Below are 25,847 nucleotides of genomic sequence, written 5' to 3'. Positions count from 1 at the left end.
TCATGGGCCAGACCCTAACATAAGAGAGATAAGGGTTGTCGCGTGTAATACATCAATAGAGATCCTCTCCACATCTTGTGAAACCATCCCAAGCTGATGACGTCTATTATCAACCAGCTATGGACTTTCTGGGAGCCAGAAAAATGTATTTACAATGACTAACTACATCCACTATAGAAATATGCGTAGTTCAGCTGATAATCTGCTTGTGCGAAGATGCATGGCCAATACCAATGAAATCGTGGCTTATCCGTGCATTGTGGCTACTGAGCTTTCGGCCACCGCCGTTGCCTGCCCTGCCGCTGCCTTGCCCGCAAATCTCTCCACCTCTTGACCTTGGATCCCGGTGCTCCTAGTCCATATTTCTGTCTCTATCGCTTCATATGCGGTGAAATAAGCCACATCTACAGATATGAGCACTTATTACGTTGACCCAAAGTCTATTTCCGTGTTGCTTGAATAACATGGACTGCCTTCTGTCTGGTAGTAGAGCCATACCCTTCACCAAAGTCAACGAATGATGGGATATCATTCAAGACAATATCATGGTATACCAAAGCCCTTCTGTTGTTTAGTGGTGCGATATCTTGAAAGTCATCATGCTTACTCAGTCAGTTAGCTGACTATATAGACTTGTATAAGTTGGGTTGATGAGTCTCTAGTCCCTGCCCTAGAATAGCTTCAGAAACACTGTAAAAACGTAGTTATCAAGTCATCACCTACTCTACAACATATTCAACTACTTTGATAAAAAGGCTCGAGTAGTCCGGTCCACAGCCGCGGCTATCACAACTTTTATTTCAAGCCTCCGACTTGACAAACTAGGATGACACCCCAGAATCTGAATACACGTACAGAGCGCCCCGACTCTAACATCTAAGGGTTCTTGTATACTGTGTACTAGCGGACTTCCGCACTGAAATATCTTACCCCGACTAAGTCTCGAACTGTAGTGCATTTAGGCTTCCAAGTGCTTGCATTCAGACCCATGTCTGGCAAGTAGATCACGACTAGTTTCCCTTCCGCGCTTACTCTGTTTTTCAAAAATTTCCACAAGCGCAAGCACCCATCAGTGGCCATGCGTGTCGTGCTCAATGGCCAGTTTTTCACACAATTGAACTTCACTTTGCTCCATATACTCGTACTTGAAGACTGTTAGCACAGCGAACTGGTATTGAGACGAATAATGGGATGAGTTTGTCATCCGTGTTCTCACGTCTTTTTGGATTCACACAGCCTGCAAACACATGCTGGCTAAAGATGATGCCGTATAATCATGGCCTTTATAAAACGATCAGAGTCGCACTTCGATTTGCTTCTCTGTTTTGCTTTGTACATCAACTACACTCTCAACTACACTCTCCTGCCTCTCAACACCACTTTCACAAACCACCACTACAACACACTTTCTACTCATTTTTGCTTACATTTGTCAACCACTCGTTTATCCACCATGAAGTCTGTTTTTTTATTACTTCTACCCTGGCACTGACTATTTCTCAGGGCATGGAGTCTAAGCCAGTCTTTACTACTACTACTACTACTAAATTCAACTTTAGTGTGATACCAACCTCTGCAATGCCCATCAACTCTCAGACGACACTGCCCCCCAATCTGGAGAACATTTCGTGGTATGTGGATAAAAAGAATTATCCCATGGAACTACTTGACAGTGTAAAGAACCTGGAGGATCTTGCCAAACTACCACCGGTTCCAGTTTATATCTACGGACAGTCTACCAGCGCCCAGGCTCTATATGTGTTTCGTGACTATTCCACAACCATGCATCAAAAGGGCCAGACCTTGTTTACAGTAGCCCATGCAGAGCTAACTCGGACTGTCCCGGCTGCTAATCCTGCCCAAATTACTGCCCCTCCTGCTCTAGATTTGCCCTCTTATATTTTCCCTTACGGCATTGACTTTTGACCAACCCCAAGCTGGTTGATTTACTTTCTGACATCTCTATTTTTAAGGGAAATTCTTTCACGGTGGTGCCCGCCCACGTTTACTATGCCGACCTTCTCACGGCTCCCTGCCCAACCAGTTAAATTTAAGAGAAGATTGAATAAACGGTATAATTACGCTGTTGATTGGCGCTAGAACGGCCCTCGTCAATATCTTCAGCTTCTGCCTCAACAGTGATAGATGCCAGCACGTTTTAAATGGTGCGAGAAAGCGAGGATATACAATACACGGTAGCACAGGTATATCATTCACTTACACGGGCTCACGCGAATGCGTATACTTCGGTGCAAGTTTATTTTGGGGTTTTCTATTCAATTACTGTTAGACTGCCATAGATGCGCGCCTATAAATGAATATGAACGGACGTTGAACTATTTCATTTTCCTACTCACTCTTACACGACACTCGCTCTAATGTTAGCTTGACTGCTGACTTGTATTTTCTTTTTGAATAAGTTTTGGCTTGGACGTTTTCCGCGATGTCCGGCCCCCCTGTTACCAAATTCCCATACTAAAAAGTTACATGTGTTCCGATTTTCTCAGACATTTAGGGAACGTTCAACATTGTTGATTAGGTTAAATTTGGAGCCTACGGATTTCTATATCGAGTCTTCACATGCTCCTCTGTAGCGTTTCTTAGGATTTGCTTTTTTGATCGAGTTGTTGGATGTCGCAAATGAATGTTTGACAGGTGCTCTGAGCAGTTAATGGTTTGTTCAGATACAAGAAACTGGGCACAGCTTTTAAGACATTTTCATAGTTTGCGGTGGAACACTGGAGGGAGCGAGGGTTCTCTGTATCAACGTTTGGTGCCCTCCAATATGTTGTTGTCGTCATAGGGCTAGTCAGAGATAGATAGGAAACTCATGTCGAGGTCAATCAGCAAACGAAAAAGCCTAACCACATAGAAGTTGTCATTGACAATACAACAGTAGACTTCACAATAACCGTAGGCATTGCTTCTAGTTGACAAATAACTACAAGCTTAGTACACAACAGGCACGGGGGTGAGCAAGGAAAACTCTCTAGCCGGTAGATACAAGGAAGGGTAACGTTTAGTCATCCCCTTCAAAAGAAGTTAAATATTGAAGAAAAAAAGCGACACTGGGAAATTAACTACCAAAATCAACCGAATACTATAGCCCGGAGTACAGCTCGAAACTACGATAAGCTCAAATGACAAAAGAGAGCATCTTCTCTTTCGGATGATTCCGAGTGGTTATTTTTACATGGGAGAAAAGGTATACTATGATTGGTCAGTAAGTCACTCTGTCATCTTTGTGCAATAGCTAAGCAGGCTAAAAATAGAAAGCAAAAAGAAACTCGGAGTGGTGAGTATGCACTTCGGCATAGATGGACAAGATTGGTAGTTATGTTATTGGATGGCTCTATTGATAATACCGGCGGTCTCGGGTATGTCAACTAATGGGTTGTAGTCCGTGGCATTAAGAGGGCGGGGGCTACATACTCGACCAGCTCTTACAAGCCTATGCCATGACTATTGGGGACTTGCAACACAACACCCAGTGAATTTCTAAAAAGCCCTCTAAAAGTTTTGTTGAATGCCACTTATATGTCTTTTTGTTGATTTGTGCTTCATACTCAAGCTTTTGCTCCCGTCGGGAGTTATACCAAGGGATCGGTAGTTGCGGCCCCAAACCTCCAAACCTGAGGTGCTGTGAAGTGCCGAACATTAGCTGAAACTACCGACCCCTGTTTGTTTTTTCTGCACAAGTACTACTCCCTGGCCTGTGCTTGTCTAGCTGTCTGTGCACTGTATTCTTATAGTTATACTAATGCTAATGGATCAGTAACTTTTACACCCGATAGGGCTCACGGAGCACACAAACACCCGAGCATGTCAACAAAGATCAACAGATGGCATGTGTCAGTCGATTGAATCACTGCAGAGAACAGGGCTTGAAAATTTGTTAAAAATATACACAACATGATTAGGAAATGATATGTAGAACTTAGTGGCCGTGGACATGATGAGTGTCGTGTTTCTGTGACTGCAGTTATCTCAAGTATAAAGATTGGGCGAAGTCGAGTGGTCCAGAGGTTTGTTTGAATCTCCTTGCCACTCATTCATCTATCATACAAACTCTATTAACAGCCACTTTCTTTTTTTCCCCATCTATTTCACGACACTACCACATACTTCCTACTTCATTGTATTCTATCCTTCAAGATGCGCTTTTCGCTTGCTGTCATCATGGCTGCTTCTACAGCCTTCGCTGCTCCGCCGGCCCCAATGATCCCTGGGCCTTTTGATGCTCCTTTAATCCCTATCGAAACTGAGTCTTCTCCAGAGGTCCCGCCAGTAGCACTTACCGCCAGGACAGAATTCATCGCAACTGTCCCTCCAGCCCCGGTTGGATCTAATTCTGCCAAAGTCGCAGGTCCGTCAACTCATGTCATCTTTATCAGGGACGAGCAAATCATTCCTTTTGATATCAAAGCCGCAGCTGGTGACGTAGTCCGTTTTGAGTTCGGTCCGGGCTCCCAGGCTATTGTTGAGGGCGAACTTGATATTCCATGCCATCCAAAGGCGGGCGGCTACGCCAGTGGAACCTTTACTACCCCCGTGGATGAGCGCAGAAATAAAGAAGGCTACGAGATCGAAATAAAGGACGGCCGCCCTATTTGGTTTTACAGTGCCATAGATGGGGTCTGCAACAAAAACGGAGCTGTTGGTGTTATCAATGCCCCCAACACCCTTGAAGAAAACATTATCCAATACATCATCAACGCAAGAAGGGCTACGGAAACGAAAAATGCCGATATAAATGGAGGAAAGGTTGTTCCGGTGCAGGTCAAGCCGAGAGGGAAGACGCCGCAATAAGTCCTGACACTTGACTCTCACTGTCAACGTTCTGCCTGTCTAACTTGCTGTCACGACGGAGCTTTAATGTTAGAATGGGAAAATGATTTGATATTTTTTGTTCGATTTGTTTGGGGAGCTCAAGTTGACGGGAAGGTAGACAATGTTTATTCTGGTTAAATACTACAATTGCTTTTTAGTTTATCAAGAAAGATGGTATCTCAAGCTGTTTTCCGTTGTCCACTTGACCGATTTCCTTCCGGTCAACCCCCAGTACTCTTATCATGAAACGGTTCGAGCTTCTTTATGAACAGATGCCTTTATCGGGCATTCAAACTTTGTAACTATCCTCATAACCCCAATCAATGCCGGTTCCCAAAATGCAGTCTACTCTCTTGACATCTTTGGAAAGAGTCCCGTGTGGCACAAGGACAACCTCCGTGTAACCAAAACAGCACATGCCTTCAACTCGTGTGGGTGTTGAACGAATGTCTTCATTGAGATAGGACCGAGTTTTGATATCTATGTCAATATTTCATCCCCCATTGGTTAGCTCCTCATACTCTCAACATGTGTATCCTTACCGACCACAAGTAAGAGATGGCAAGCAAGATGTGCACAACAAACAACATCAAGTTACATATTACAAAAACTCGGGTATATTCTAGAATGTAGAGGAAGAACCAATAAAAATCTATGGAAGAAACACAAAAAACAGAATTTCGAGGTATTTTGAATGCAAACCTACTGTTGTGCATTACAGACTGTAGGTTGTTCCAGGTCAGTTTGGCTGGACAGCCAACTGTTGGGATCCGTATCGGGATTATTAGGCAGTGAAGGAGCGAGAGACTTTTGGGGTAACAGGGCTGTAGACCTTGAGGGAGTTGATGAGCCAGTAGGCCTCGAAAAAGATCTCGGGATTGGTCCCAACGTACTCTTCGCAGGTAGGAGCCAGAGAAGTGAGAGCAGGATCATACTTCCAGACACTACCAGCCCATACTCCGCAAAAAGCAGTATTGAACACAATGTTGTTGTTAACAAAGGCAGAATCAATGTCACATCCCTCGCCGCCATTGAACCTGGCAACAGGCAAGCCCCAGGTAGCAGGATTAGGCTTTTCTGCGGTAATGTCCTCAGGGATAGCGTTACGAGGAAACCAGTAGATGGCAATATGATCCGCAGTCCAGTCCATGGCGAAGACGCCACCTTTGGCAGTGTTAAATGCAGCGCCAAAGGGGGCTTTGGTTCGCTGTGCGCATCCATTCTTGCCGTTAGAGTCGCAATCGGGGTCTACCAGGAATGTTCCCCTAGCACTGCCAGTGTTAGTGATGACACAGTTAGGGCCAGTGTGAAGAGACGATTGAACGTGACGATCCAGGTTGACACCTTCAATAATGTCAATTGCGCCCGAGTTAGGCCAGTTAGGACCGAATGTCCAAAAAGAAGGCCACACGCCGGGCCCAGCAGGCATATGAGCAATATCGGCAATAAAGAGACCCTTTGTGAAAGCTTCGTGAGAAGTGACGCGAGTGCTCATGCGGCCCTTTTGGGGGTTAACAGTTGTATGATCGGCGCCAAGGAAAACCCCGCCATTAGAGTAACCAGCAAGGTGCTTAGATTGAGCAACATAAGCATCGGTGTACTCAACATAGCCTTGTGTCGGATCAGGCCCAGTGAAAAACTCAAAGTTATCGAAGAAGTTGGTGTCGTCATAGGTTCGAATCAGCTCGTAGTCCATCGGGGTTCCGCTTGGGAGAGATTTCAACAAACTCTCTGCCAGGTCCTTGCTTGAGGGGGTCACCCGAGGTGTGGGGATGATCTCATCGTAAACCTTGACGGAGTTGATGAGCCAGTAGGCATCAGTGAACACCTCGGGGTTGGCACCGACATACTCCTGACAAGTGGGAGTCAAAGAAGTTAGGCGAACGTCATACTGCCAGACACTTCCAGCCCAATCACCGCAAAAGTCAGTGTTGAAGACAATGTTGTTTTCGACAAAGATCTCATCAATGTCACACGTTTCACCACCATTGAATCTCGCAAGAGGGGCACCCCATTCCTTTGGATCAGGCTTCTCGGCAGTAATGTCTTGGGGGATTGAATCCCGGGGGAACCAGTAGATGGCAATATAGTCAGCCGTCCAATCCACGGCGTAAACACCACCGCCAACAGCGTTGAAGGCAGCACCAAAAGGTGCCTTGGTCAGCTGTGCACAGCCATGTCCTCCACCAGAGCCAGATCGGCAGTCTGGGGTAACTAGAGAGGTAGAATCAACAGTGCCGGTATTTGTAACAATGCAGTTGGGGCCAGTATGAAGGCTGACCTGACTTTTATTATCGAGGTTCACACCCTCAATGATATCAATTTCACCTGAGTGCGGCCAATATGGGCCAAAGGTCCAAAATGCGGGCCAGACGCCAGCACCGTAAGGCATATGGGCAATATCAGCAATGATAAGGCCCTTAGAGAAAGCCTTTTTTGAGGTTAGACGCGTACTCATACGTCCATTCTTAGGGTTAATAGTAGCATGATCAGCACCAAGGTAAATAGCATCCTCGGAGTATCCAGCATATTCATAGAACATTGCTGCTTCACCATCAACATAATCAACATAGCCTCCATCAGGATCGGCTTCGGTGAAGAAGTCAAAGTTGTCGAAGAAGTTTGTGGCATCATAGCTTTGGATCAACTTATACTCTGTGGAATCACTGGACCTTTTTCCACTTTTGGCTGAAACATGAGGACGATCGGATTTAGGGAGAGCTGTATCCGAGACCTCACCATCGATCGATGCCGTAGCAGAGACAGTCCATTTGATTGCGGCAACCGATGTTCCTGAAGTGGCGAGAGCCAGTAGTGCAACTGTACCGAGATGATGCATTCTGGGTTCACTTTCCTGTCACGCGTGGTGTAGGATCAGTGTTGGCTATTCTGAGTTGTAGAACAAGATATAAAGGTGTTGGGAATAGTAAGGTGAAGTAATCTCGAATTGAACGAGAAATTGAAGAGGTGGTATGCAATAGCGTGACTGCTCGCGGCGTAGCTCGCATCGCAAAACACTAAAAACTGGAAGCTGACGACAGTGAAAGGAGCACGGAGGGCAGTATTTATGCTGATGTAAAAACTGGTAATCTAGCAGAGTGTTGTGTCTGCCGAGGGTTGGGAATGGCTACGTATGCTACGGTATTTCATCGCGAATGCCCATAGCTCAATGGGTTGCAAAAAGAGAAGAGTATTCCTACAACATTCGTATTCGGTCTCTACAAAGGTTGGTGGCAACAAGTTGGCTGGGGAGGACTGGCGATATGCAATGGAAGCAACCACCAACTTTCTGGTTAAAGAAGAAGCGGTGAGCTTGATAATTGGTACTTCAACTTGTCAGCTGGAAACCTTTCACATTTCTTTGAGCCTGGTAACACATGCCAGCCTCCGAGAAAGTTGAAATAACCAATGATAATTCTATAACCACATATCCATAGCATAGACAGCGATACTACGGAGGTTCCAAGCTACCAGGACGAGAGAAATTTTGCAACATATTTTTATTATCAATGCGTCAAGACTGATCAACTTGCCAACGTCTTCACAAAAGGAGCTACAATTTGAATCATGCGAACTTTCATCTTTTAAGCAATCGGATGCAATTTGACATTTATGATTGGCGTATGGCATATACTACACTCATGGCAACGTGAGTATTGAGTTTCGGTAGTTGTTATTCCTTAGACAGCCAAAAAAAACTTTCCCTCTTTTTCACCTAACAGCCTGTCATCGTGTCATCTAATCTAACTCGAGGTCATGCTTGATTGTATGACACAATTCCCAGGGTCTTCTAGATCCATCATAGATGGCAGAACATTCAGCCGTCTGACTTATGTCATCTAAAGCTTCCTGGGCTCGTCAATACAGCTGGTGATATATGCTAAACATAGTTGAGCTTCTTAGGAATGTCGCGGGCGCTGACATTTTGAATATGATTTATCGACCACCGGTTACTTGTTTTTGATGCATGTTGATATGACTCAGTGGCATTGCAGGCTTTCTTACTATCCTTGGCTAGTACATATATTGAGGGATTTCACACGATGGTCTCAGTCCTGACATCGTTCATGCCAGGACCTAGTCCGTGAATACAAGTGAGTCGTTCCCGAAGTCCGTCACTTACTTTTTATGGTCCTCTTTATTAGTGTTGGTCTTCTAATGAGAATCTGAATTGATGAGGACTGAGCTCTATTGTGTGGAAGTGACACACGCCTTGTCAAAATGTATTCTCCAAGGAATCTCCATACGTAATAATTCTCTTGTCCGTGGCATGTTGAGTTCGTTGTTTGGTCCTTTTGACATTTCTATTTTTCAGCCAATCTGTGCTGGTACCTTAATAGGCTAGCAATATGTCAGATTGATTCGAATTTCTGCACATGATTGCCCTTGAAGGTGTTTCTAACCTAGTCAATGTGGTATGTCTAGCAGAAGTCGGCAGAGCACGTCCCATGACCTACGGGTTAGCATATATCCAAACCATCCGTATGCCCATACAACCGCAATCTTAGGATAGAACGACTGATATACTACCAGTGAGCTCAAACAACGCGTTTAAGCACCGCAGAATCGCCGCGACTGTAGTTCTACCGCTCAGAAAGTTACGCCGATTCTTTTTGTATCCAAAATATTGACCCAAGGCTTTGGCATAAGCAGGCAATGACTGCTGGAGCTCTAGAAATCGTTTCAAGTCGGAGTCCCTCGTGCAAAAAAAAAAAGCCGTATGAGGCGGTAATTTTAGCAAACGAGGCTGAGCTTTGGGAACGAACACTGACGGCGACAACATTGAGGCCGAGTTCGTGTCTGTCGTATGCGACGTCTTACATCTTGAAGTTCCTGATCAGGCACGTACCGGACTTTGGAAACTCGTAAGATGGGTCGCTGGGAAATTAACCCAAATTTCATGGTGATCTGTTCAATTTACGCCACAAGCCTTCAATTAGGTGTTGTCTAACTACATTCGAACGGAGGGCACACTTTTGTTTTTGAGCAGAGAGTATGTTCCAAAGCATCAAGGTTCCATGGGATACTAGAACGTAGAATTTCAATAGTTATCACAGAAGGCCACGATGATAGATGAGTTTTCAGATGAAGGATATGACTAACAAGAAAATGTCAGTCCTAGTCTATCCATAATCTTGCCCTTTCGGTCCTTGTCAAGACCATTGAATTGATTCTAGTTGAGTCTTTAGTTTGGGGGACAAATCAGCCCCTAAGATTGGAGACACTAGGGTTGTCCAGTGTAATGATAACTACATCAACACTTCTTCCGGTCACACAAACTCCCACCTCTTCTCCGCCTGTGTTGATATCCCAAGTAGTAGTTTGAGCGAAAAGGTTAGTGATTTTAATCATGGGTCCATCCCCGAATATTATGTAGTGCTATGTGAATGAGTAAGCGTGTGTTGATATCGATCATCTATTCTTGCTCTCTATTCTAAGTTCTGGCCGTCTTCCTGAAGCCTCTTCTATACTTGTCGCATGTGAGTCTGTCTGGGCACTCATATATGTATGATCATCATATATTAAGCTGTGGGGCCACTTGGCTCTGTGTGATCATGTATATGAGACTTTGTGTCAAAATCAGGGGCACAATATCCTGACTAAGCACTACAGGAAAAACCCTTCCGCCTAACAACCCATACAAGAGAGGGGTAAGAGCGGAAGACGGTGTAAATCTTAGATCTGGACATACTCGCAATACAATAACTACGATTCACACACTATGGGGCACTATTTTTCTGACAAGTGAAAGCCTGAGTCCATGGCTAAGGGAGTTTCCTGCTGAGTTGTAGTGAGAATGGCAAAAACCTCAAAATAACTGCTCAAAATACAACATCGTCTTGATTTTGACATAGCTCCCGACGTTTAATACTTTACTGGCTCTTGACATCACCAAGGCACTTCCTTTATTCTCTCAGTGAAAACACCGTTTTGGGACGGGAGTGAGTCCTCACCCCCGGTAGTCTAGATATGGTAACTCTATGAAGGCCCGCCCATTCCTTCGTTATAAGCATACGCCTCAATATCTGCAAGCCAGTCAAGATGGAGTTCCTGTAGCCATTTGTGTATTTACAAGAGTTGTTAGTTGTCTCAACCGTTAGAATATTAGCCCAAAAATGGTTTCAAACGGGGCTCTTGCAGCCTCTAGTTAACTTGAACACAATGAATCTACAACGAGTATCGGAGCCGTCTATCTTCAATAGCTCAAAAGATCTCACTCGCATGAGACTCGCATCCATCACTCTTCAGATGAATTCGCGTGCTGACGAGATGTCTTGATCAATGTATCACCAAAGTTGCATGAGACGGAGACCTTCGCAATTGGGTAGTTACAGCGTGCAAACATGCTACGCCCACGACGAAAAATGCAATGAATATCCCTCAACCTTTGCTTTCCGGGCTCACTACAAAATATCCCAACAAGCCCAAGTCCAACAGCCGATTGAACCGTGAATGTACTCAAACATTTTCACCAGTGACCCTCCAGTCCTAATCTCTAATCATCATGCGCGTCTTTCTAGCAGTGGTCATGTACCCGAGCTCTGCTGGGTGCGCTGATGTCTGTGTCTAACTCTTGCAAGGGTTGTCAGGACACCTTCGCGTCTATCTGAGGTATGGGTCAATCTTGTCCTACCAAGTGGTCTTTTCGTTGGGGTCTGTAGCTGGCTGCATGTTGGTGTCTAGGTAGTCCCACTTTAGTATCATGATGATTCATAGTGATTCCGAGGCTTTGTTGACGTAGAGCTCACGGAAGGTTGGGGGTTTAAGGAAAATGAAGGCTTTGAAAGATGTGTCGAATGTATATAATTAGGGCTGGATCTTTGATCTGCAAGAGCCTTCTGTTAGTTACTGTACAAGCACAACTTCGGTCTACACTACGAGCGCAGCTAACTTCATCACAGCCAATACACGACAAATAGCTCTGCTGGTAAGTTCTCAGCCCCACCCAACCACCACGTCAAAACAAAACAAAGCCAAACTGATGATGAACGAATTTTGCCGAACTGAAGCTTCAACTGTGAAGACTAACATTGAACCGACATCGCCTGAAGTATTGGACTTGACTGTTTGCCAACCGTGACTACTTTGTATTGGGCCAGTGCTGACCTTCAAACATTTTGATAGGATGACAAGCCCCTTCAATGGCGGATCAATACAGTTCGGAAAAGTGGGAGCTAGTTGACTATTAAGCGCGATATTTGGGCAGGGGTGTAATTTCAGGGGGCTGACGGGTAAACTTCGGTACTCAGCAATAGAGATCACTTCCTCGGCCACATTTCTTAATTTCAGCCACCTCCACTTTAACAGTCAGTTGCTTCCACCACGTTCATGTCGGCTTCTACTATCGAATCACATATTATTTTTGTAGTAGAGAGAAAACGCACAGAGCCAACATTTGGCGCTAGATACTTTGCAAAACAGTTTAATATCCCACGAACAACCCTACAAGACACAATGACCGAGAGCCCTTTAAAGGCTAATAACTGTTTCAGTCAACCGAATTTGACTATAGCTGGACGGCGTTCTGTTGTTCAACACATAACATGTCAAAATCAGGGGCACAATATACTGACTAAGCACTACAGGAAAAACCCTTCCGCCTAATAACCCATACAAGAGAGGGGTAAGAGCGAAAGACGGTGTAAATCTTAGATCTGTACATATGTTACAGTGTGTGCGTCACGTGATGTAACGTGACCTCATACAAATCCTTAAATACTTCTTCACTGATGTTGTGGTGTAATCCTAACCCTAACCTCAACACCGGACTCCACCCCTCATCCCCCTCATAAATACCAGTAGATAGCACAACTTACTTCAGTATTTATGAATAAAACCCTCAGTCCGATTCACAACTGAGGTTCCAAACCTAGATAATTGTCTAATAGAACTATCTTCCTTTAAAACTTCTACCACTACAACAACATATGTACTTGCAATACATATACGATTCACACATAACACAGCTAAGTAAGAGGGGATCTTTGTCCTGGAAGATTGACGTGCAAGAAGTAGCAAATGTGCCACTGGCCAAGGGCAACTCGCGGCCCATTTCCAAGTGCCATACTTGTTGTTTTATTGCGCGATAACAAAAGCTGCGTATGCGTTTTCCTTCTTCTATGTGGGCACTATAACGCCTTACAAGCAGTTCCTAGAATTTTCGGTGAGCAGTTTTGTTTGCCTATCAACATGTGCGCGGAATATAGCGTCCAGCACTGGGATTTCTAGACGTTCGACGCGACAGGCTTTGTTGTGCTTGTAATCCGCTCGGGAACAGCTGTTATGCACTCAGATCGAATTACAAGGTGAAAATCATCCAAACTAAAAACTGTTGGTGGGCTACAGCAAGTTATGCTCTGTTGTGGCAAATGGCCATACACTTCCGCATCCCCTGCGTTGTAGGCCGATTCCACTTCATCGCGTGCGTTCAAGATCGTATTCAGCAGAGTCTTGATGAAACAAAACGACAAGAGTGGCTCTGAAGAGGTTAAAAAATGTGGCCGAGAAAGTGATAAACCATGTCAATGTAGTTATATCAAGTCACGGGCCGTGTTCTTTAGTTCCTTTGTGTTAGCTACACTTATCTACCCCTATGTAGGGTAACTATACGCTTCACATGGACTAGTTGTAGACATTCAGATGAAGCCTTAAATGGGAGAGCCTGACCTCAAAGGCAGTCTCTAAGACTCTAGGGGGGGCTTACCTCAACCCTCATTTTCTTCCTATTCTTCAACGTCTACCTACTGTTATTTCACAGTATTACGATGGCAAACACCGGGGAAAAGCAGTTGGATGATGTCATTACTCGGAACAGCTCCTGGGCGGTCTGGTGACTTTTGAGTGTCCTGCATTGTTGCCGATAGCGGTTTCAGTATATCGCGGCCCGAGGATACACCCGTGGATTTCAGTATTGGTTATATAATCTTTTTGTCCTACGGCAAACCAGGCGTCCCGAGAAGCTTTCTTGCTTTCAGCACACGAGATCGAACTCTAGGAATGCATAAATTTTGACCTCTTCTTGTAGTTGTCGAAAGGGAGCAAAACTTCTCAAAACCCTCCTCTTGAAATTGCTTTCGACATCACCTTGTTATCTTGATGCAATCTTCTCCTATGACAAAAGAAATCTCCCACAATAACACACCCCAAATATGGACTCAAGATGATCAAATCTTGTGCGGAGAATCCGTCTCTACCAACAATTGTTCGTTGAGAAAAGTCAGTGTGGTCAGGGGCCGCTCAAGAGTTAGACCGAGATCAATCGAGCTTCCAAAAAGCCTGCGAACGAAAATTCTTGCGGGAGGGGCTGATCGTTGGCAAAATCACCACCCAAGAAGGGAAAAAGCCGACTGAGGGCTTCGCACCTTCATCTGTCGAGGAAGGCCAAAATCAGACAGAACAAGAAATAAAAATAACAGTACTGGGAGTATGTGATAGTTGCCTATTGTTGTACTTAGATAATGCTTTGTACGCTCAAAAATAAATGAAGGCTTTCATAAATATCATCTCACTGGGAAACTGAATGAATGTCTTCGAGACAGGGCACCTATTCTTGGATTTCTCAATGATCGAAAGCGGATTACCGATGCCATTTAGAACCAAGTATGATCTGAACTAAGCTTGCGAAACAAAAAAAAAGGCCAGGTCGTTCAACTTGCAATCTTCAAGTCGGCTGCAACTGTGCCCGCCATATATCAAGATAATAGATGTCGTGTAAGTATTGCGAAAAACCAATTTATATACAGGTGTATGTTGAATCTAGAGTACACTTCAGCAACCAACGAAGGCAACAGTTATTGGACATCCCCTTTCTCTAACTGGCTCGTCCGGCCGGGTCTCAAAAGAAATTGTTGTCGTGTGTCCCTCTAACCATGGACACGGATGTAGGCGCCTCAAATGCGCAGATGGCTAGTATCCGGGCTCCGGGATAGCCGATATGACGGGCGCAAGAATCGCTGTTTTTGCTTGGACCCTGACGTCGACATCAGTGCCCCCTCTTTTTGAGGCGTCCACAGTCTCTGAGGTTTGCATTGCCTTGAAAGCAAAGTCTTCGAGAGCCTGTCCCTTAGCCATTCCGGGGTTAATTACACCGACTATGCCGACCTCACTGCAAAATTGGCTGGCACCATTGTAGAACCAAATAGGCCTCCCGTGCTCAATCTTGATTTCAAAACCCTTGTCAAACTTGTCGACAGTCTCGGTGCTGGTGAACTGTCCAGAGGCAAAGCCATCATCCTTGGGTTGACATGGCGCGTTGAAGTCAGCCTCTACAACGGATTGAAAGTTTCCACCAAACTCGAAGCGAACAGTGCTGCCAATAGCAACAGTGATTTTGTTTGGATTTATGGTTCGACCCCGGACATAAATGACGTGTGTTTTTTCAGCTCCGAAAACCAGAGAACCGTCGTTTCTATTCGGGACTGCAGGGGCAGCCAGGACGACAGACGCAGCGAGGATGGCCGAGAGTGAGAAACGCATTGTAGGGATTTAGGAAAATTGAAGTATAAAAGCTGGTATGAATGGAGGTGCAATCAAAGAGAGGATAAGATTACTGTAGGGAATTTGCAAGATAGACAATTGGGGAGTAACATCAATCAGTCAAGACCTCGATATGGTGGGGGTGAAATGCTTTTATTCTCACGATCCCGCGCAATGATTTCAAAAGCTGGTCATTCTCTCAATGAAATGAGATAGCCTGGATAGCGGCTTGAGTGGAAAGAGTTAGAAATAACACTCACTGCTCTATACTGTGGCTCAACACTGACACATGACAGTTGTTGGCCCAGGCTTTGGCTGTGAGGAATCTGTGGGACGAGTCCTCCAGAAAAAGTCACTAATTTTGGAAGAAATTTAGAGTGGCGAGATGAAGATAAGCGGAAACACTGGAACCGGCGCGCGGGTAAGTGACAGAGCCTTCAAAGTTGCGTTCATATGCATACAAGCTAAAGGGTGCAGGTACCAAGTCCTTTACTTTGTTTTGCTCGTGCGGGTCTACCCCTCCGCTTATGTATATTGACACAATCTCGGTATCAATGGCGGCCTTACTGGCCGTTGCGGTGGAATCTAGGACAACTTGGGGGCTGAAATGCCAAGTGTTTGTATTTTGATATGAAGAAACCAAGTTTCTTCACATCACTATTTATGCTGGAATATCGCAGCGAGCTTGCCAGGCAAAATGCATCAGACTCTGACTAGTTGTCAGCGACGAAACAAACATATCCGCATGACTACATCCACGACTACATATGTACATAATGACTCATGTTTCTTATTCGAGGCGATCACAACGGTTGGCCTACAATTATCCTTTGTACTGAGCATGGTTCTCACACACGGCTTGCATCTGTATAACCACGAACTTTAAGCCCCTAGCCCCAATTTTGACACTAACTCACGGGAACTATCTCTGCGATCCGGACTTCGATGTCCGCTCCTCTGCAAGTAGACTACCTAACAAAGCCTATTTACAATGTGATTAGTTACGCTACAGCCAGGGTCGGGTCTTCGGCTCACAGGCGCTGTTACCTTGTTCAAAGCACAGCCTGTCTGCATGAGGCGCTTTTCTCAACTTGGAGCTACAGAGAGGCATGACCTCATGATGCAGGAGATGGACTTCAACGCGCTAGGGGCCAACTTGTCAGGTTCAGCTAAAGAAACTCGAAGAATAGTAACTGTCTGGCTTTTGCAGAAAAATATAAATATGCAAACATTTGTGTACATAGAGAAGATGTTAACCCAAAAAGAACCCTGCCTTTCCGTTAAGGCTATTTATAGCGCATTGGAGGCTCTGCCCAACTATCGGGATTCTTTTCGGGTAGTTGGTTAAATATCGCACAGTTGACTAGTTATGTTGTACATGGTACCAATAGTTAACTAAGGTCTAATCTCACAAATGATGTTTGAGGCCGTGAATTCCGGTTATCAAAGGCAGTGTTTTACTCGCCTTGATGATGTAATTAGTATATTGCCAGAAAACGAGGCATTTACTTTGGACCAATCACTACAAACTATATCTTAATCTATCCTACCCAGAGACTATCCGCTCTGGCATGGAGATTCTTCTACAAGAGAGCTGTTCTTCTAGCCAGAGAAAATTAGTTAAATAACTACCATCAACAAATCTCCCGTCATATATGCACTCTCTGTATGGCTAGAATAACTTCATCTCATACTCAAGGGCATAAAGCCAATTTTTGTGGACGTGAGGTTATCCTTGGGCCTCAAAACTACACATGTGGTAGTGGTGGTCGGTTTGTGAGCGGAACATATTCCTCTAGTCTGTCCATGTACACCTTGTCGAGAACGCTTTGTTTTCCGAAAATAAAAGTTCAAGTCGGATTAACATGACCTTGGGCCGCTCTGAAGCCAAACACTTTCGCTCCTCCCAACATCAAGCATGTATAACCATCCTAGGCCCCAAGTCCGTGCCTGGTGAACGAGCAACGCAAGAACAGGACTCACGAATACACACATAGACATTAATTGCCTCGTAGAACAGTATTATTTCCATTATTATCACTTCCATTTCATCCTAGCTGGTCCATAACTGACAGGTGCGATATTACTCAAAATATTCAATTTTGAAGGCATAAAGGTTGTTTTCGCACATGTGACTTTCATCCTTTGTCTTCAACACTCCAAATGCGTAGTTACAGTCCACTTATTCTCTAAAGCTAATGACTCTAGCTTGCAGTTGTCATCACAAAAGTTTAATAGAGAGAGTGTCAAAGCGTGTAAACTACCACTGCGCCAAAAGACGAAGGTTCACTTGGACTTGCTTACTTAGTAGGGCTTCTATCTTCCATTATGTACGCTGGGCTCTCATGGCCACTGTGATGTACGCTAACTGGGTAACTTGGCCTCTTTTTAGTGATCCCGACAACGATAGTTTGTCAAAATATACGACTACAAACGGGCCATGGTTCAATCCGCCAGCATGAAAGACTTGATAATTTCGAGAATTGTGGGCAAAAATAAGCATTGAATGTAGAGTCAAGCATTGCGAGGAGGCGATTAGACTTAAAAGCACTTACATATGTGTCAATAGAAGAGGTCCCATCAGGTGAAGTTGATTTACAAGGCATAACACACAAGGGTGAGATGGTATAACTAGGTATTTATTAGTTAACTATGTATGTAGACTCGGACTCATACACGAATCGAGCATGGTTGTCAAACTATCGCTGTTGGCATCACTACGAAGAGGCCAAGTTACCCAGTTAGCGTACATCACAGTGGCCATGAGAGCCCAGCGTACATAATGGAAGATAGAAGCCCTACTAAGTAAGCAAGTCCAAGTGAACCTTCGTCTTTTGGCGCGGTGGTAGTTTACATGCTTTGACGATGGTTGGTATTCAGAGTAAAACCCTTACATAGACCAGTAGTTATTAGGGTTTGTTCACAACTCCATCTAAGCTGTCTCCAGCATGGTGAAGATACTCTAAATACGTTTGACCTGTGGTAACGGTGGTGGCACCACCATCTCCCTATAACTTACTTTCTTTTCCACTATGGAATGGTCAACAAGATCACTCGCAATCATCAGAATAGCGCCAACAACAGCTCCCATGACTTAACTGGAACTTTTGCCCTCCGCATCAAAGGACCCATTGATCACCTCATCCGTACTTGAGGTCTGGAAGGCGAGGATTTGGATACAAAGAGTGATGCTCTCTTTTTTGGTACATGTAGCTTTTGATTTAGAACTCATCGAACAAGTCTGTCCGGGTAGTTTGAGCTAGAAAAAGCAAGGCTAGTCACTCCAAAAGAGGAGTTCAAGACATTGACATTGATAACAAAGAGATAGAAGAATTTTCCCTACTTGGCCCGCTATATATTTTCTGTGTGTTAGGGGTGGCGGAATATCGCCAAACGTCATAGACCCCGTGTTAACTTTTTTGCTAACTCGTTTGTATTATTTAGCATCTACTGCTATTTCTCAGAAATTTGACGGCCTGTTCCGGAGAAATTAGTTGGGTGATGACAAGTTCCAGAACAACTCCCAGGCGCTCAGCTGTTATAGATACATCTAGAGTTCTAGCACTTTTCATGACTTTTAAGGGCCTAGGATTGTAGTTAGGAACTTGCCCGCTAGGTAAGAGACTTTCTTTATAAGTAGATGATTATTTCAACATATAAATATGAGAATAGCCTGCGGGGAAGATGAAGTTCCATCGTTCTTCTTGCCTCCGTCCTTCTTTGTTGAATAATCTGACATACGCCTCTACCACGTGGTGGCGTTTGGGAACATCGCCCGCAAAGCTCCGTCGTGGCCGCCAAGGGGCCCCATATCTTCTCGACTATACAGTCTATAGAGGCTTTTTGTGCGGCGCTGTTGCTTCATCGCATGACCCTATGCACTATCCTCTATCTTGCGTCTGGAATCCCTCCCACGAGTTGAGTGCTAGCTAAGATCACCGCCCCTCTCTAAGAAGGCAAGTGGACCTCGGCCGTTTTGTACCTAGAACGTGTCTGTTCCTCGGCACCCTCCGACACTTGGGCCTATACGAATGGCTCCAAGTTGAGTGAGAGTGGCGTCGGAACCGGCTGACTGGGTGATCATCCAGGATGGGAAAGTCCTGCGCACAGGCAGCTGTACTGTTATTTTATGCGCAGAGATCGATGGCACTTAGGTATTGGCCATCGCTGAGGCCTTGGATAAGGCGGACAAGTAGTTTAAATTGGCGTGCCACAAAGTGTAGATCTGTTTTGACGATATTCCTGCCGTGAGAAGGCTTCCCTCCCGGTTCGTCAAGCCGGACATTTCCTATCAGCACCTCCGACGAGCCCAAATTATATGCGCAAGTTGGCTAACTATACCTACATCCTCACCGACTTTCCTGTTCCCCGACCACCACATGAGGACGAAAGCAAGTACGCCGGATGTGAACTCCGCCTTCCCCCTGCTCCCCGCCGAGCGTACAGTTACCAGGTCCTCTGCCATTCGGAGTTTGTAATCCTCTGGGCTACTCCACTCGCCATGTCTGTGGGTACATCTGTAGAGTCACTTACACTTGACTTCTCTTTCTCTCTCTATTCCCTTTGGTTTCTTTTCTCTCGTTACTTTTAGTATCTTTCTTGGCTTTGGTCTACTTGAGCGGTAGGGCCAAACCTGGGATCCTTTTTCTTGGCATGGAGGCCGGATTTAGCTCTAACATGCCCCCAGAAGAAGATAACTATGAATTGTTGCAAAATAAAATCTTAGTGGCCGTATTTCTTTTTCTTTAAACACTCACTTCATTTCCAGCCACTCAGGCCCGAAGCATGCTTCTCTCATCTGAATAGAAAGTATTCACATCTCTTGATGGGGGTCTCTACTTGTACAAGGTAGAATTACGTCTTCTTCAGCTTGAAATGTTACATAGAAGCTGTCGATGCTTCCAAAGGCTGAAGAACATGGAGAATATAAAGATCATTCTCACTACAGAGAGCCAAGCCCGCAAAAAGATCTCAGAAGAGTAAAACGTCCGCAATTGCAGAAAAATTAACTAGTTATCGATAGTAGGTAACCAAGAAGTTTTGGAATCTGGCCAGGATGTTTTGGAGTTATCGAGTCTGGGTTGGAGTCCACGGAATCAAGCCACTTCTTGGAGTAGCTGTCAACGTTTGTGCGGGGACTAGTGTGTGCGGTGTAACTCTCATCAATCCAGCCAACTATAAAAAGAACTCTGGTACTATTCCTTCTATCTCTCACAATTGCACATCATTCCTCATTCTATCATTCTTCACCATGAGTAAACCTCAAGATCTCGAGAAAGTTTCTTTTGAACATGTCAATGACACAAAGACGCTGGAGCGGACGCCCTCCGATGAATTTGGCTTTTCGCCAGAGAAGCAGCGTAAGATCATTCGCACCATTGATCGTCGCCTGGTCGTGATTGTTGGCGTGATGTATTGCGTCTCGCTTATGGACCGCACCAACATGTCGGCTGCTGCCATTGCAGGCATGCGAACTGAGATTCGTTTGGTGGATAACAAATATGTACGTCATCTCCACCTTATATTTCCATGCGCGCAGAGTCTCATCTTCCACAGCAAGTCGCCAATCTCGTCTTCTTTATCACATATACGCTTTTCCAACCCCCTTCTACTATTCTCATTCGCAAAATTGGCCCTCGCGTGCATCTTTCCGTCATCACGCTCCTCTGGGGTGGTGTCCTGATTGGCATGGGCTTCGTCGACAACTTCTCACAGCTTGCTGTCTGCCGTGTCCTTCTGGGTCTTCTCGAAGCAGGCTTCTTTCCCAGCTGTGTGTATCTACTCAGTACATGGTACACACGATGTAAGTGTTTATGCTTGTTTTTTTGGATCATTTCAGGTCTTTCGCATGTATTACGTCGGCTAATTCATGGCTACGCTAGTCGAGGTTGGAAAACGTTATTCGGTCTTTTATCTCCTTGGTTCCTTTGCCTCTGGCTGTTCGGGCATCTTGGCATATGGGGTAAGTATTTGCATCAAAGCCTTTTTTCTTTTATTCTTTTGCTTGCTCTTGAAATCACCAACTCATACCGATATACTATTTACTGACCAAAAGATAAGCTCATGCAAATGGATGGCACTGCAGACCTTACCGGCTGGCGCTGGATCTTTATCATGGAAGGCATTATGACTTGTGTCATCGCCTTCATCGGCTACTGGCTTCTTGTAGACTTCCCTGATTCAGATCGCCAGGCCTGGAATTTTCTAGGGCCTCGTGAACGGGCGTGGATTGTTGCCCGGGTTGAAAAGGATCGAGGTGATAGTGCCATCTCCAAATTCAACCTTGGGGTATTTCTCCGTAGCGCCAAGGACTGGAAGATCTGGCTCTATGCGTTGTCGTTTTTTTGCGCTACCACGCAGTCCTACGCGCTAGCTTACACCCTGCCAATTATCCTGATGTCGAGCTTAAAGTTCTCCATTGCCAAGGCACAGTGCCTCGTGGCACCGCCGTATGCATTTGCTGGAATTCTCATGTTCACTACGGGCTACATAGGCGACAAGTACCGCATTCGCGGACCTATTGTGGCCGTTAACAGCATCATTGCCGTTGTGGGCTTGGCCATTATGGGGTTTGTATCGGATCCATGGGTCCGGTACTTTGGAGTGTTCCTGGCTGCAGCAGGCTCTAATGGCAACATTCCCAGTATCATGTCCTACCAAGCGAACAACATCCGTGGCCAGTGGAAACGTGCATTCTGCAGCGCAACCATGGTTGGCTTTGGTGGTATCGGCGGTATTGCAGGATCGTTAGTTTTCCGTGATGAGGACGCCCCTTCATACAAGCCTGGATACTACGCATGCATGACCTGCTCTGGCCTCAGTGTTCTAATTGTTTGTGTGCTTTCTTTCGAGTTCAGGCGACAAAACAACAAGGCTATTCGGGGGGAAAAAGTACTCGAGGCCGAAGAGGTAAGCTTTTGTTTGTTCTTTGTCATTTACAACTGCTTTCAAAACTCATATCGTCCCAATGTTGCGGTCGTAATACTAACAATCGGGTTTTTAGATGGAAAATGGGGACGACTTCCGGTACACGTACTGATAGGATCGAAGAATTGGGGTTGGGAATCGGATCTCACCAATTGGACTAGGATCTATCTTTGAATCGGAAAGTTGGGGAGGCTTGACTTGGTTCGATCAGGGGGCAGGGTAGGGTAGGGTATCTTAATGTAGCCGCATAGGGCGTGAATTGGCTTGCAAGGTTTTTGTTCACTGAGAACTATACTTATGCTTATTATGCTGGAATCTAGCATGTACAAGCCCCAGTGTGCATATACAAATTATTCACCTCATCTTGGTGAGAGGTCTTTTTCCACTGCATTACAAAAAGGGTTACATTTTGGAGTAATGATGGTGTGTAGGCGGAAAGGCCAATTAGAGAGCTTGCCACCCAGTGCAAGTCAATCCTTCAAGCTTCCGAAATCCTGAGTCGAGTAAGCACTTGAGAAAAGAATGCAAACAAAAGGGGTGAGGTCTCATTTTTGCTCAAATTTATTTATCGATATTTGTGACCTAGCTAGGATGGATTCTGGAATGCAGTGAACGGAATCACATTTCATAAACTTACCTGTGTAACATTGCTTGTGTCACACATGACAGTTAAGAACAAGGTTCCTGGAATATCAGTTCAAGGTGATCAACAAGGATAGATATAGCTAGTTGTCTGATGAGGAAGGTCAAGAAACCCCCCCCCCCAAAAAAAAAATATATATATATATATATATACAATACCGAGGCTTCTAAAAGGGCCCCCACCATATCACAATTTCCACGGTCAGTAGGTTGACACAGAAAAAGCAGACATGACCCCATATCTTCCGCTGACCATGGTAATGCGTGTTGGAACTGTGTAAAATAATCATCAAAGTATGAAGAAAGTCCATTACCGGACCCGAAACGTCGCAACCACAATCCCGGACACTCACAAGTCATGGATAGTGTTAAAATCCTCGATGTATCTGCAACTTCTGGCCGTCCCGGAGTAGCTCTGGAAGATGGCATCATCCAACTGCTTCCATTCGGGATGTTCCGTCATATTGCTGAGAAATAGTAGTAGATAGGTTTTAGATAATACAAACAAATCATCAAAACAGATCACGCAGTGCTTGCGAGATTTGAGGATATCACGTCTACCCGAAGATATTTTCCGGAACGTCACAAGCTCAAAGAGACAGAAGAATGAAGGAATTCAATCGCTAGAGAAGTGGAGAACAATGATTGATGGTTTCTGGGTCCAAGTCTACACACCAGATAGAGAAAAGCAATCTCTTCGTGTCCAAATATCTCGCCCTGTCGCTTCCCTGTCGGGGCGGAATTTCTTGGTGAGTCTCTGATTTTAGAGGATATAAAGTCCTGAGTGGTTGTTAGAGCTTGTTACTCAATATCAATTCGGAAATCCTCGTGCTGTGTGGCAGATGAGGTGTTCATCTCGGCCTTTCATGGTACACAGAGGGTGTCCTTGGATATGTTACATAGTATGATTACAACGAAGTCGGTATCGAGAAGACGTATCCAGAGAGGTTTAAGGGAAGATAGCGCTAAACTATTGGAGACAACGCAGATGTAGTCATGAGCTGGACCCTAACACAAACATGGTGAGGGTTGACGCGCGTAATACATCGCCAATAATCTACTATACTCCATATACTAGGCCTCTATAGCTGTTTACTCTTCAGGAGGTAATATCCAATGCAAGAATCGTTCATTCATTTCACATAATTACAACCTATTGCAGAAAAGTTTAGTTATTCAAGACGCCAGTCTACTATTTTGCTAACCCTTCAAGCCATAGCAACTGTAGTAAATAGATGTTAAGAAAGATGGCACATGAAAAACCAACCTAGGTCAACAATACAATATCTCAAGTCAAAAGATCCAGCAACCCAAGACAGCTCCGAGAAGAAGGTAACCGCAACAATGTAGAATCAATGGGATTGACAAAAAGATGGATGGTCCTGTTTCATGTGTCAAAGCGTTTTCTGCCCGAAAGGGCAACCGTGGCACAAAGTGGGGCGACACTGGAACAACTATATTCCATGTGGGGCGCCTGTGCCACATGGGGATAAGCACTGCACTATAGAGCTTAACCCCCAGTGTTATGACTAGTTAACGAGTCGATTCATTATACAATGCAACTATCTCCAAATGACATCGTGGGCGCTTGTTTCTGTACCAACTTGCACCCTTCATGGCCTTACCGAGCTTTGGTCGTGGAGCGTTCTCTATTTGAGACATATTCCAAAAGAGTTCTAGACGGCTGGCTACGCCAGTGCTTGGAGCTGGTCCATGCCACAATTCTGCATCTCACTGATACACATCACCGCGGTTGTACATATAACATGGAAAGAGTGTCACTTGAATCACTTCGCAATTAAAGTGCAAGGTCATGTAAAATCCGAGAAACTCTGGCATGAATAGAGTGTGAAGTTATGGTACAAAAAATATCTCGGATTTATCTATCACTAACTAACTAGTTAATTAGTACGTGCCTGAGTGCATTCACGGACATTCGCACTCAAAAGACTACACGATAACCTAACCAAGTGGCAGCATAAAATACAATTACTATGAAGAAGTGTGAAGAACTTGAAATCTCCAATAGCCAAGCAGTCCTCACAAACCAAAATCGAGAGTTACCATCGCAGTCTCTGACACTGACGCAGATGACAGGTCGTCTATTTCACTTTATCATGTCCAAACGAAATCCTGGACCCCTACTTGCATCGTCTAGCTTCCGTCTGAGTGTTAATGGCTCCGCCGAGTGCCAGTGTGCTGCTTGTATCAGTTCAACTCCCGGACTTATCTCCGTATTGTCACTCGCTATACAACTTTAGTTGGAAATACAAGTTCGCGACTGCCGGAGCCAATCATTGTTCCACTCAAAGTTAACCCGCCATTTCTAGGAGCCTTAGGCTTGAAGCGAAATCTTCCATACGACGGCCCTGTACGCCATGGCTTGGAGATTTCCATGATATTTAGAACACTTGCTGCATCGGCCTACAACGCAGGGGATGCGGAAGTGTATGGCCATTTGCCACAACAGAGCATAACTTGCTGTAGCCCACCAACAGTTTTTAGTTTGGATGATTTTCACCTTGTAATTCGATCTGAGTGCATAACAGCTGTTCCCGAGCGGATTACAAGCACAACAAAGCCTGTCGCGTCGAACGTCTAGAAATCCCAGTGCTGGACGCTATATTCCGCGCACATGTTGATAGGCAAACAAAACTGCTCACCGAAAATTCTAGGAACTGCTTGTAAGGCGTTATAGTGCCCACATAGAAGAAGGAAAACGCATACGCAGCTTTTGTTATCGCGCAATAAAACAACAAGTATGGCACTTGGAAATGGGCCGCGAGTTGCCCTTGGCCAGTGGCACATTTGCTACTTCTTGCACGTCAATCTTCCAGGACAAAGATCCCCTCTTACTTAGCTGTGTTATGTGTGAATCGTATATGTATTGCAAGTACATATGTTGTTGTAGTGGTAGAAGTTTTAAAGGAAGATAGTTCTATTAGACAATTATCTAGGTTTGGAACCTCAGT

The 25,847-nt window shown here is 44.9% G+C and overlaps 5 protein-coding genes across 5 annotated transcripts; 3 read left to right on the top strand and 2 right to left on the bottom strand.

Annotated features, from left to right (window-relative positions):
- Positions 1–1,506: 1,506 nt before the first annotated feature.
- Positions 1,507–1,926, top strand: BROUX77_003291 (uncharacterized protein; the record flags this gene model as incomplete). Its single annotated transcript, XM_073747926.1, has 1 exon — positions 1,507–1,926. The coding sequence occupies one exon, from the start codon at positions 1,507–1,509 to the stop codon at positions 1,924–1,926; it is 420 nt and encodes a 139-aa protein (XP_073605716.1).
- A 2,229-nt stretch (positions 1,927–4,155) lies between these two features.
- On the top strand, positions 4,156–4,809 carry BROUX77_003290 (uncharacterized protein; the record flags this gene model as incomplete). The annotated part of the gene is made up of 1 exon (XM_073747925.1): positions 4,156–4,809. The coding sequence occupies one exon, from the start codon at positions 4,156–4,158 to the stop codon at positions 4,807–4,809; it is 654 nt and encodes a 217-aa protein (XP_073605715.1).
- Positions 4,810–5,614: 805 nt separating this feature from the next.
- BROUX77_003289 (uncharacterized protein) lies at positions 5,615–7,669 on the bottom strand (the record flags this gene model as incomplete). The annotated part of the gene is made up of 1 exon (XM_073747924.1): positions 5,615–7,669. The coding sequence occupies one exon, from the start codon at positions 7,667–7,669 to the stop codon at positions 5,615–5,617; it is 2,055 nt and encodes a 684-aa protein (XP_073605714.1).
- Positions 7,670–14,736: 7,067 nt separating this feature from the next.
- On the bottom strand, positions 14,737–15,306 carry BROUX77_003288 (uncharacterized protein; the record flags this gene model as incomplete). The annotated part of the gene is made up of 1 exon (XM_073747923.1): positions 14,737–15,306. One exon carries the CDS (start codon positions 15,304–15,306, stop codon positions 14,737–14,739), a length of 570 nt encoding a protein of 189 aa, XP_073605713.1.
- Positions 15,307–20,557: 5,251 nt separating this feature from the next.
- Positions 20,558–22,345, top strand: BROUX77_003287 (uncharacterized protein; the record flags this gene model as incomplete). Its single annotated transcript, XM_073747921.1, has 5 exons — positions 20,558–20,809; positions 20,863–21,109; positions 21,189–21,268; positions 21,367–22,215; positions 22,310–22,345. The coding sequence occupies 5 exons, from the start codon at positions 20,558–20,560 to the stop codon at positions 22,343–22,345; spliced, it is 1,464 nt and encodes a 487-aa protein (XP_073605712.1).
- Positions 22,346–25,847: the final 3,502 nt, after the last annotated feature.

This window comes from Berkeleyomyces rouxiae (assembly GCF_048999995.1).
Source record: "Berkeleyomyces rouxiae strain 22BRR77 chromosome Unknown BrBRR77_ptg000003l, whole genome shotgun sequence".
Taxonomy (NCBI): Eukaryota; Fungi; Ascomycota; class Sordariomycetes; order Microascales; family Ceratocystidaceae; genus Berkeleyomyces; species Berkeleyomyces rouxiae.
This window is presented reverse-complemented; position numbering and strand designations above follow the sequence as displayed.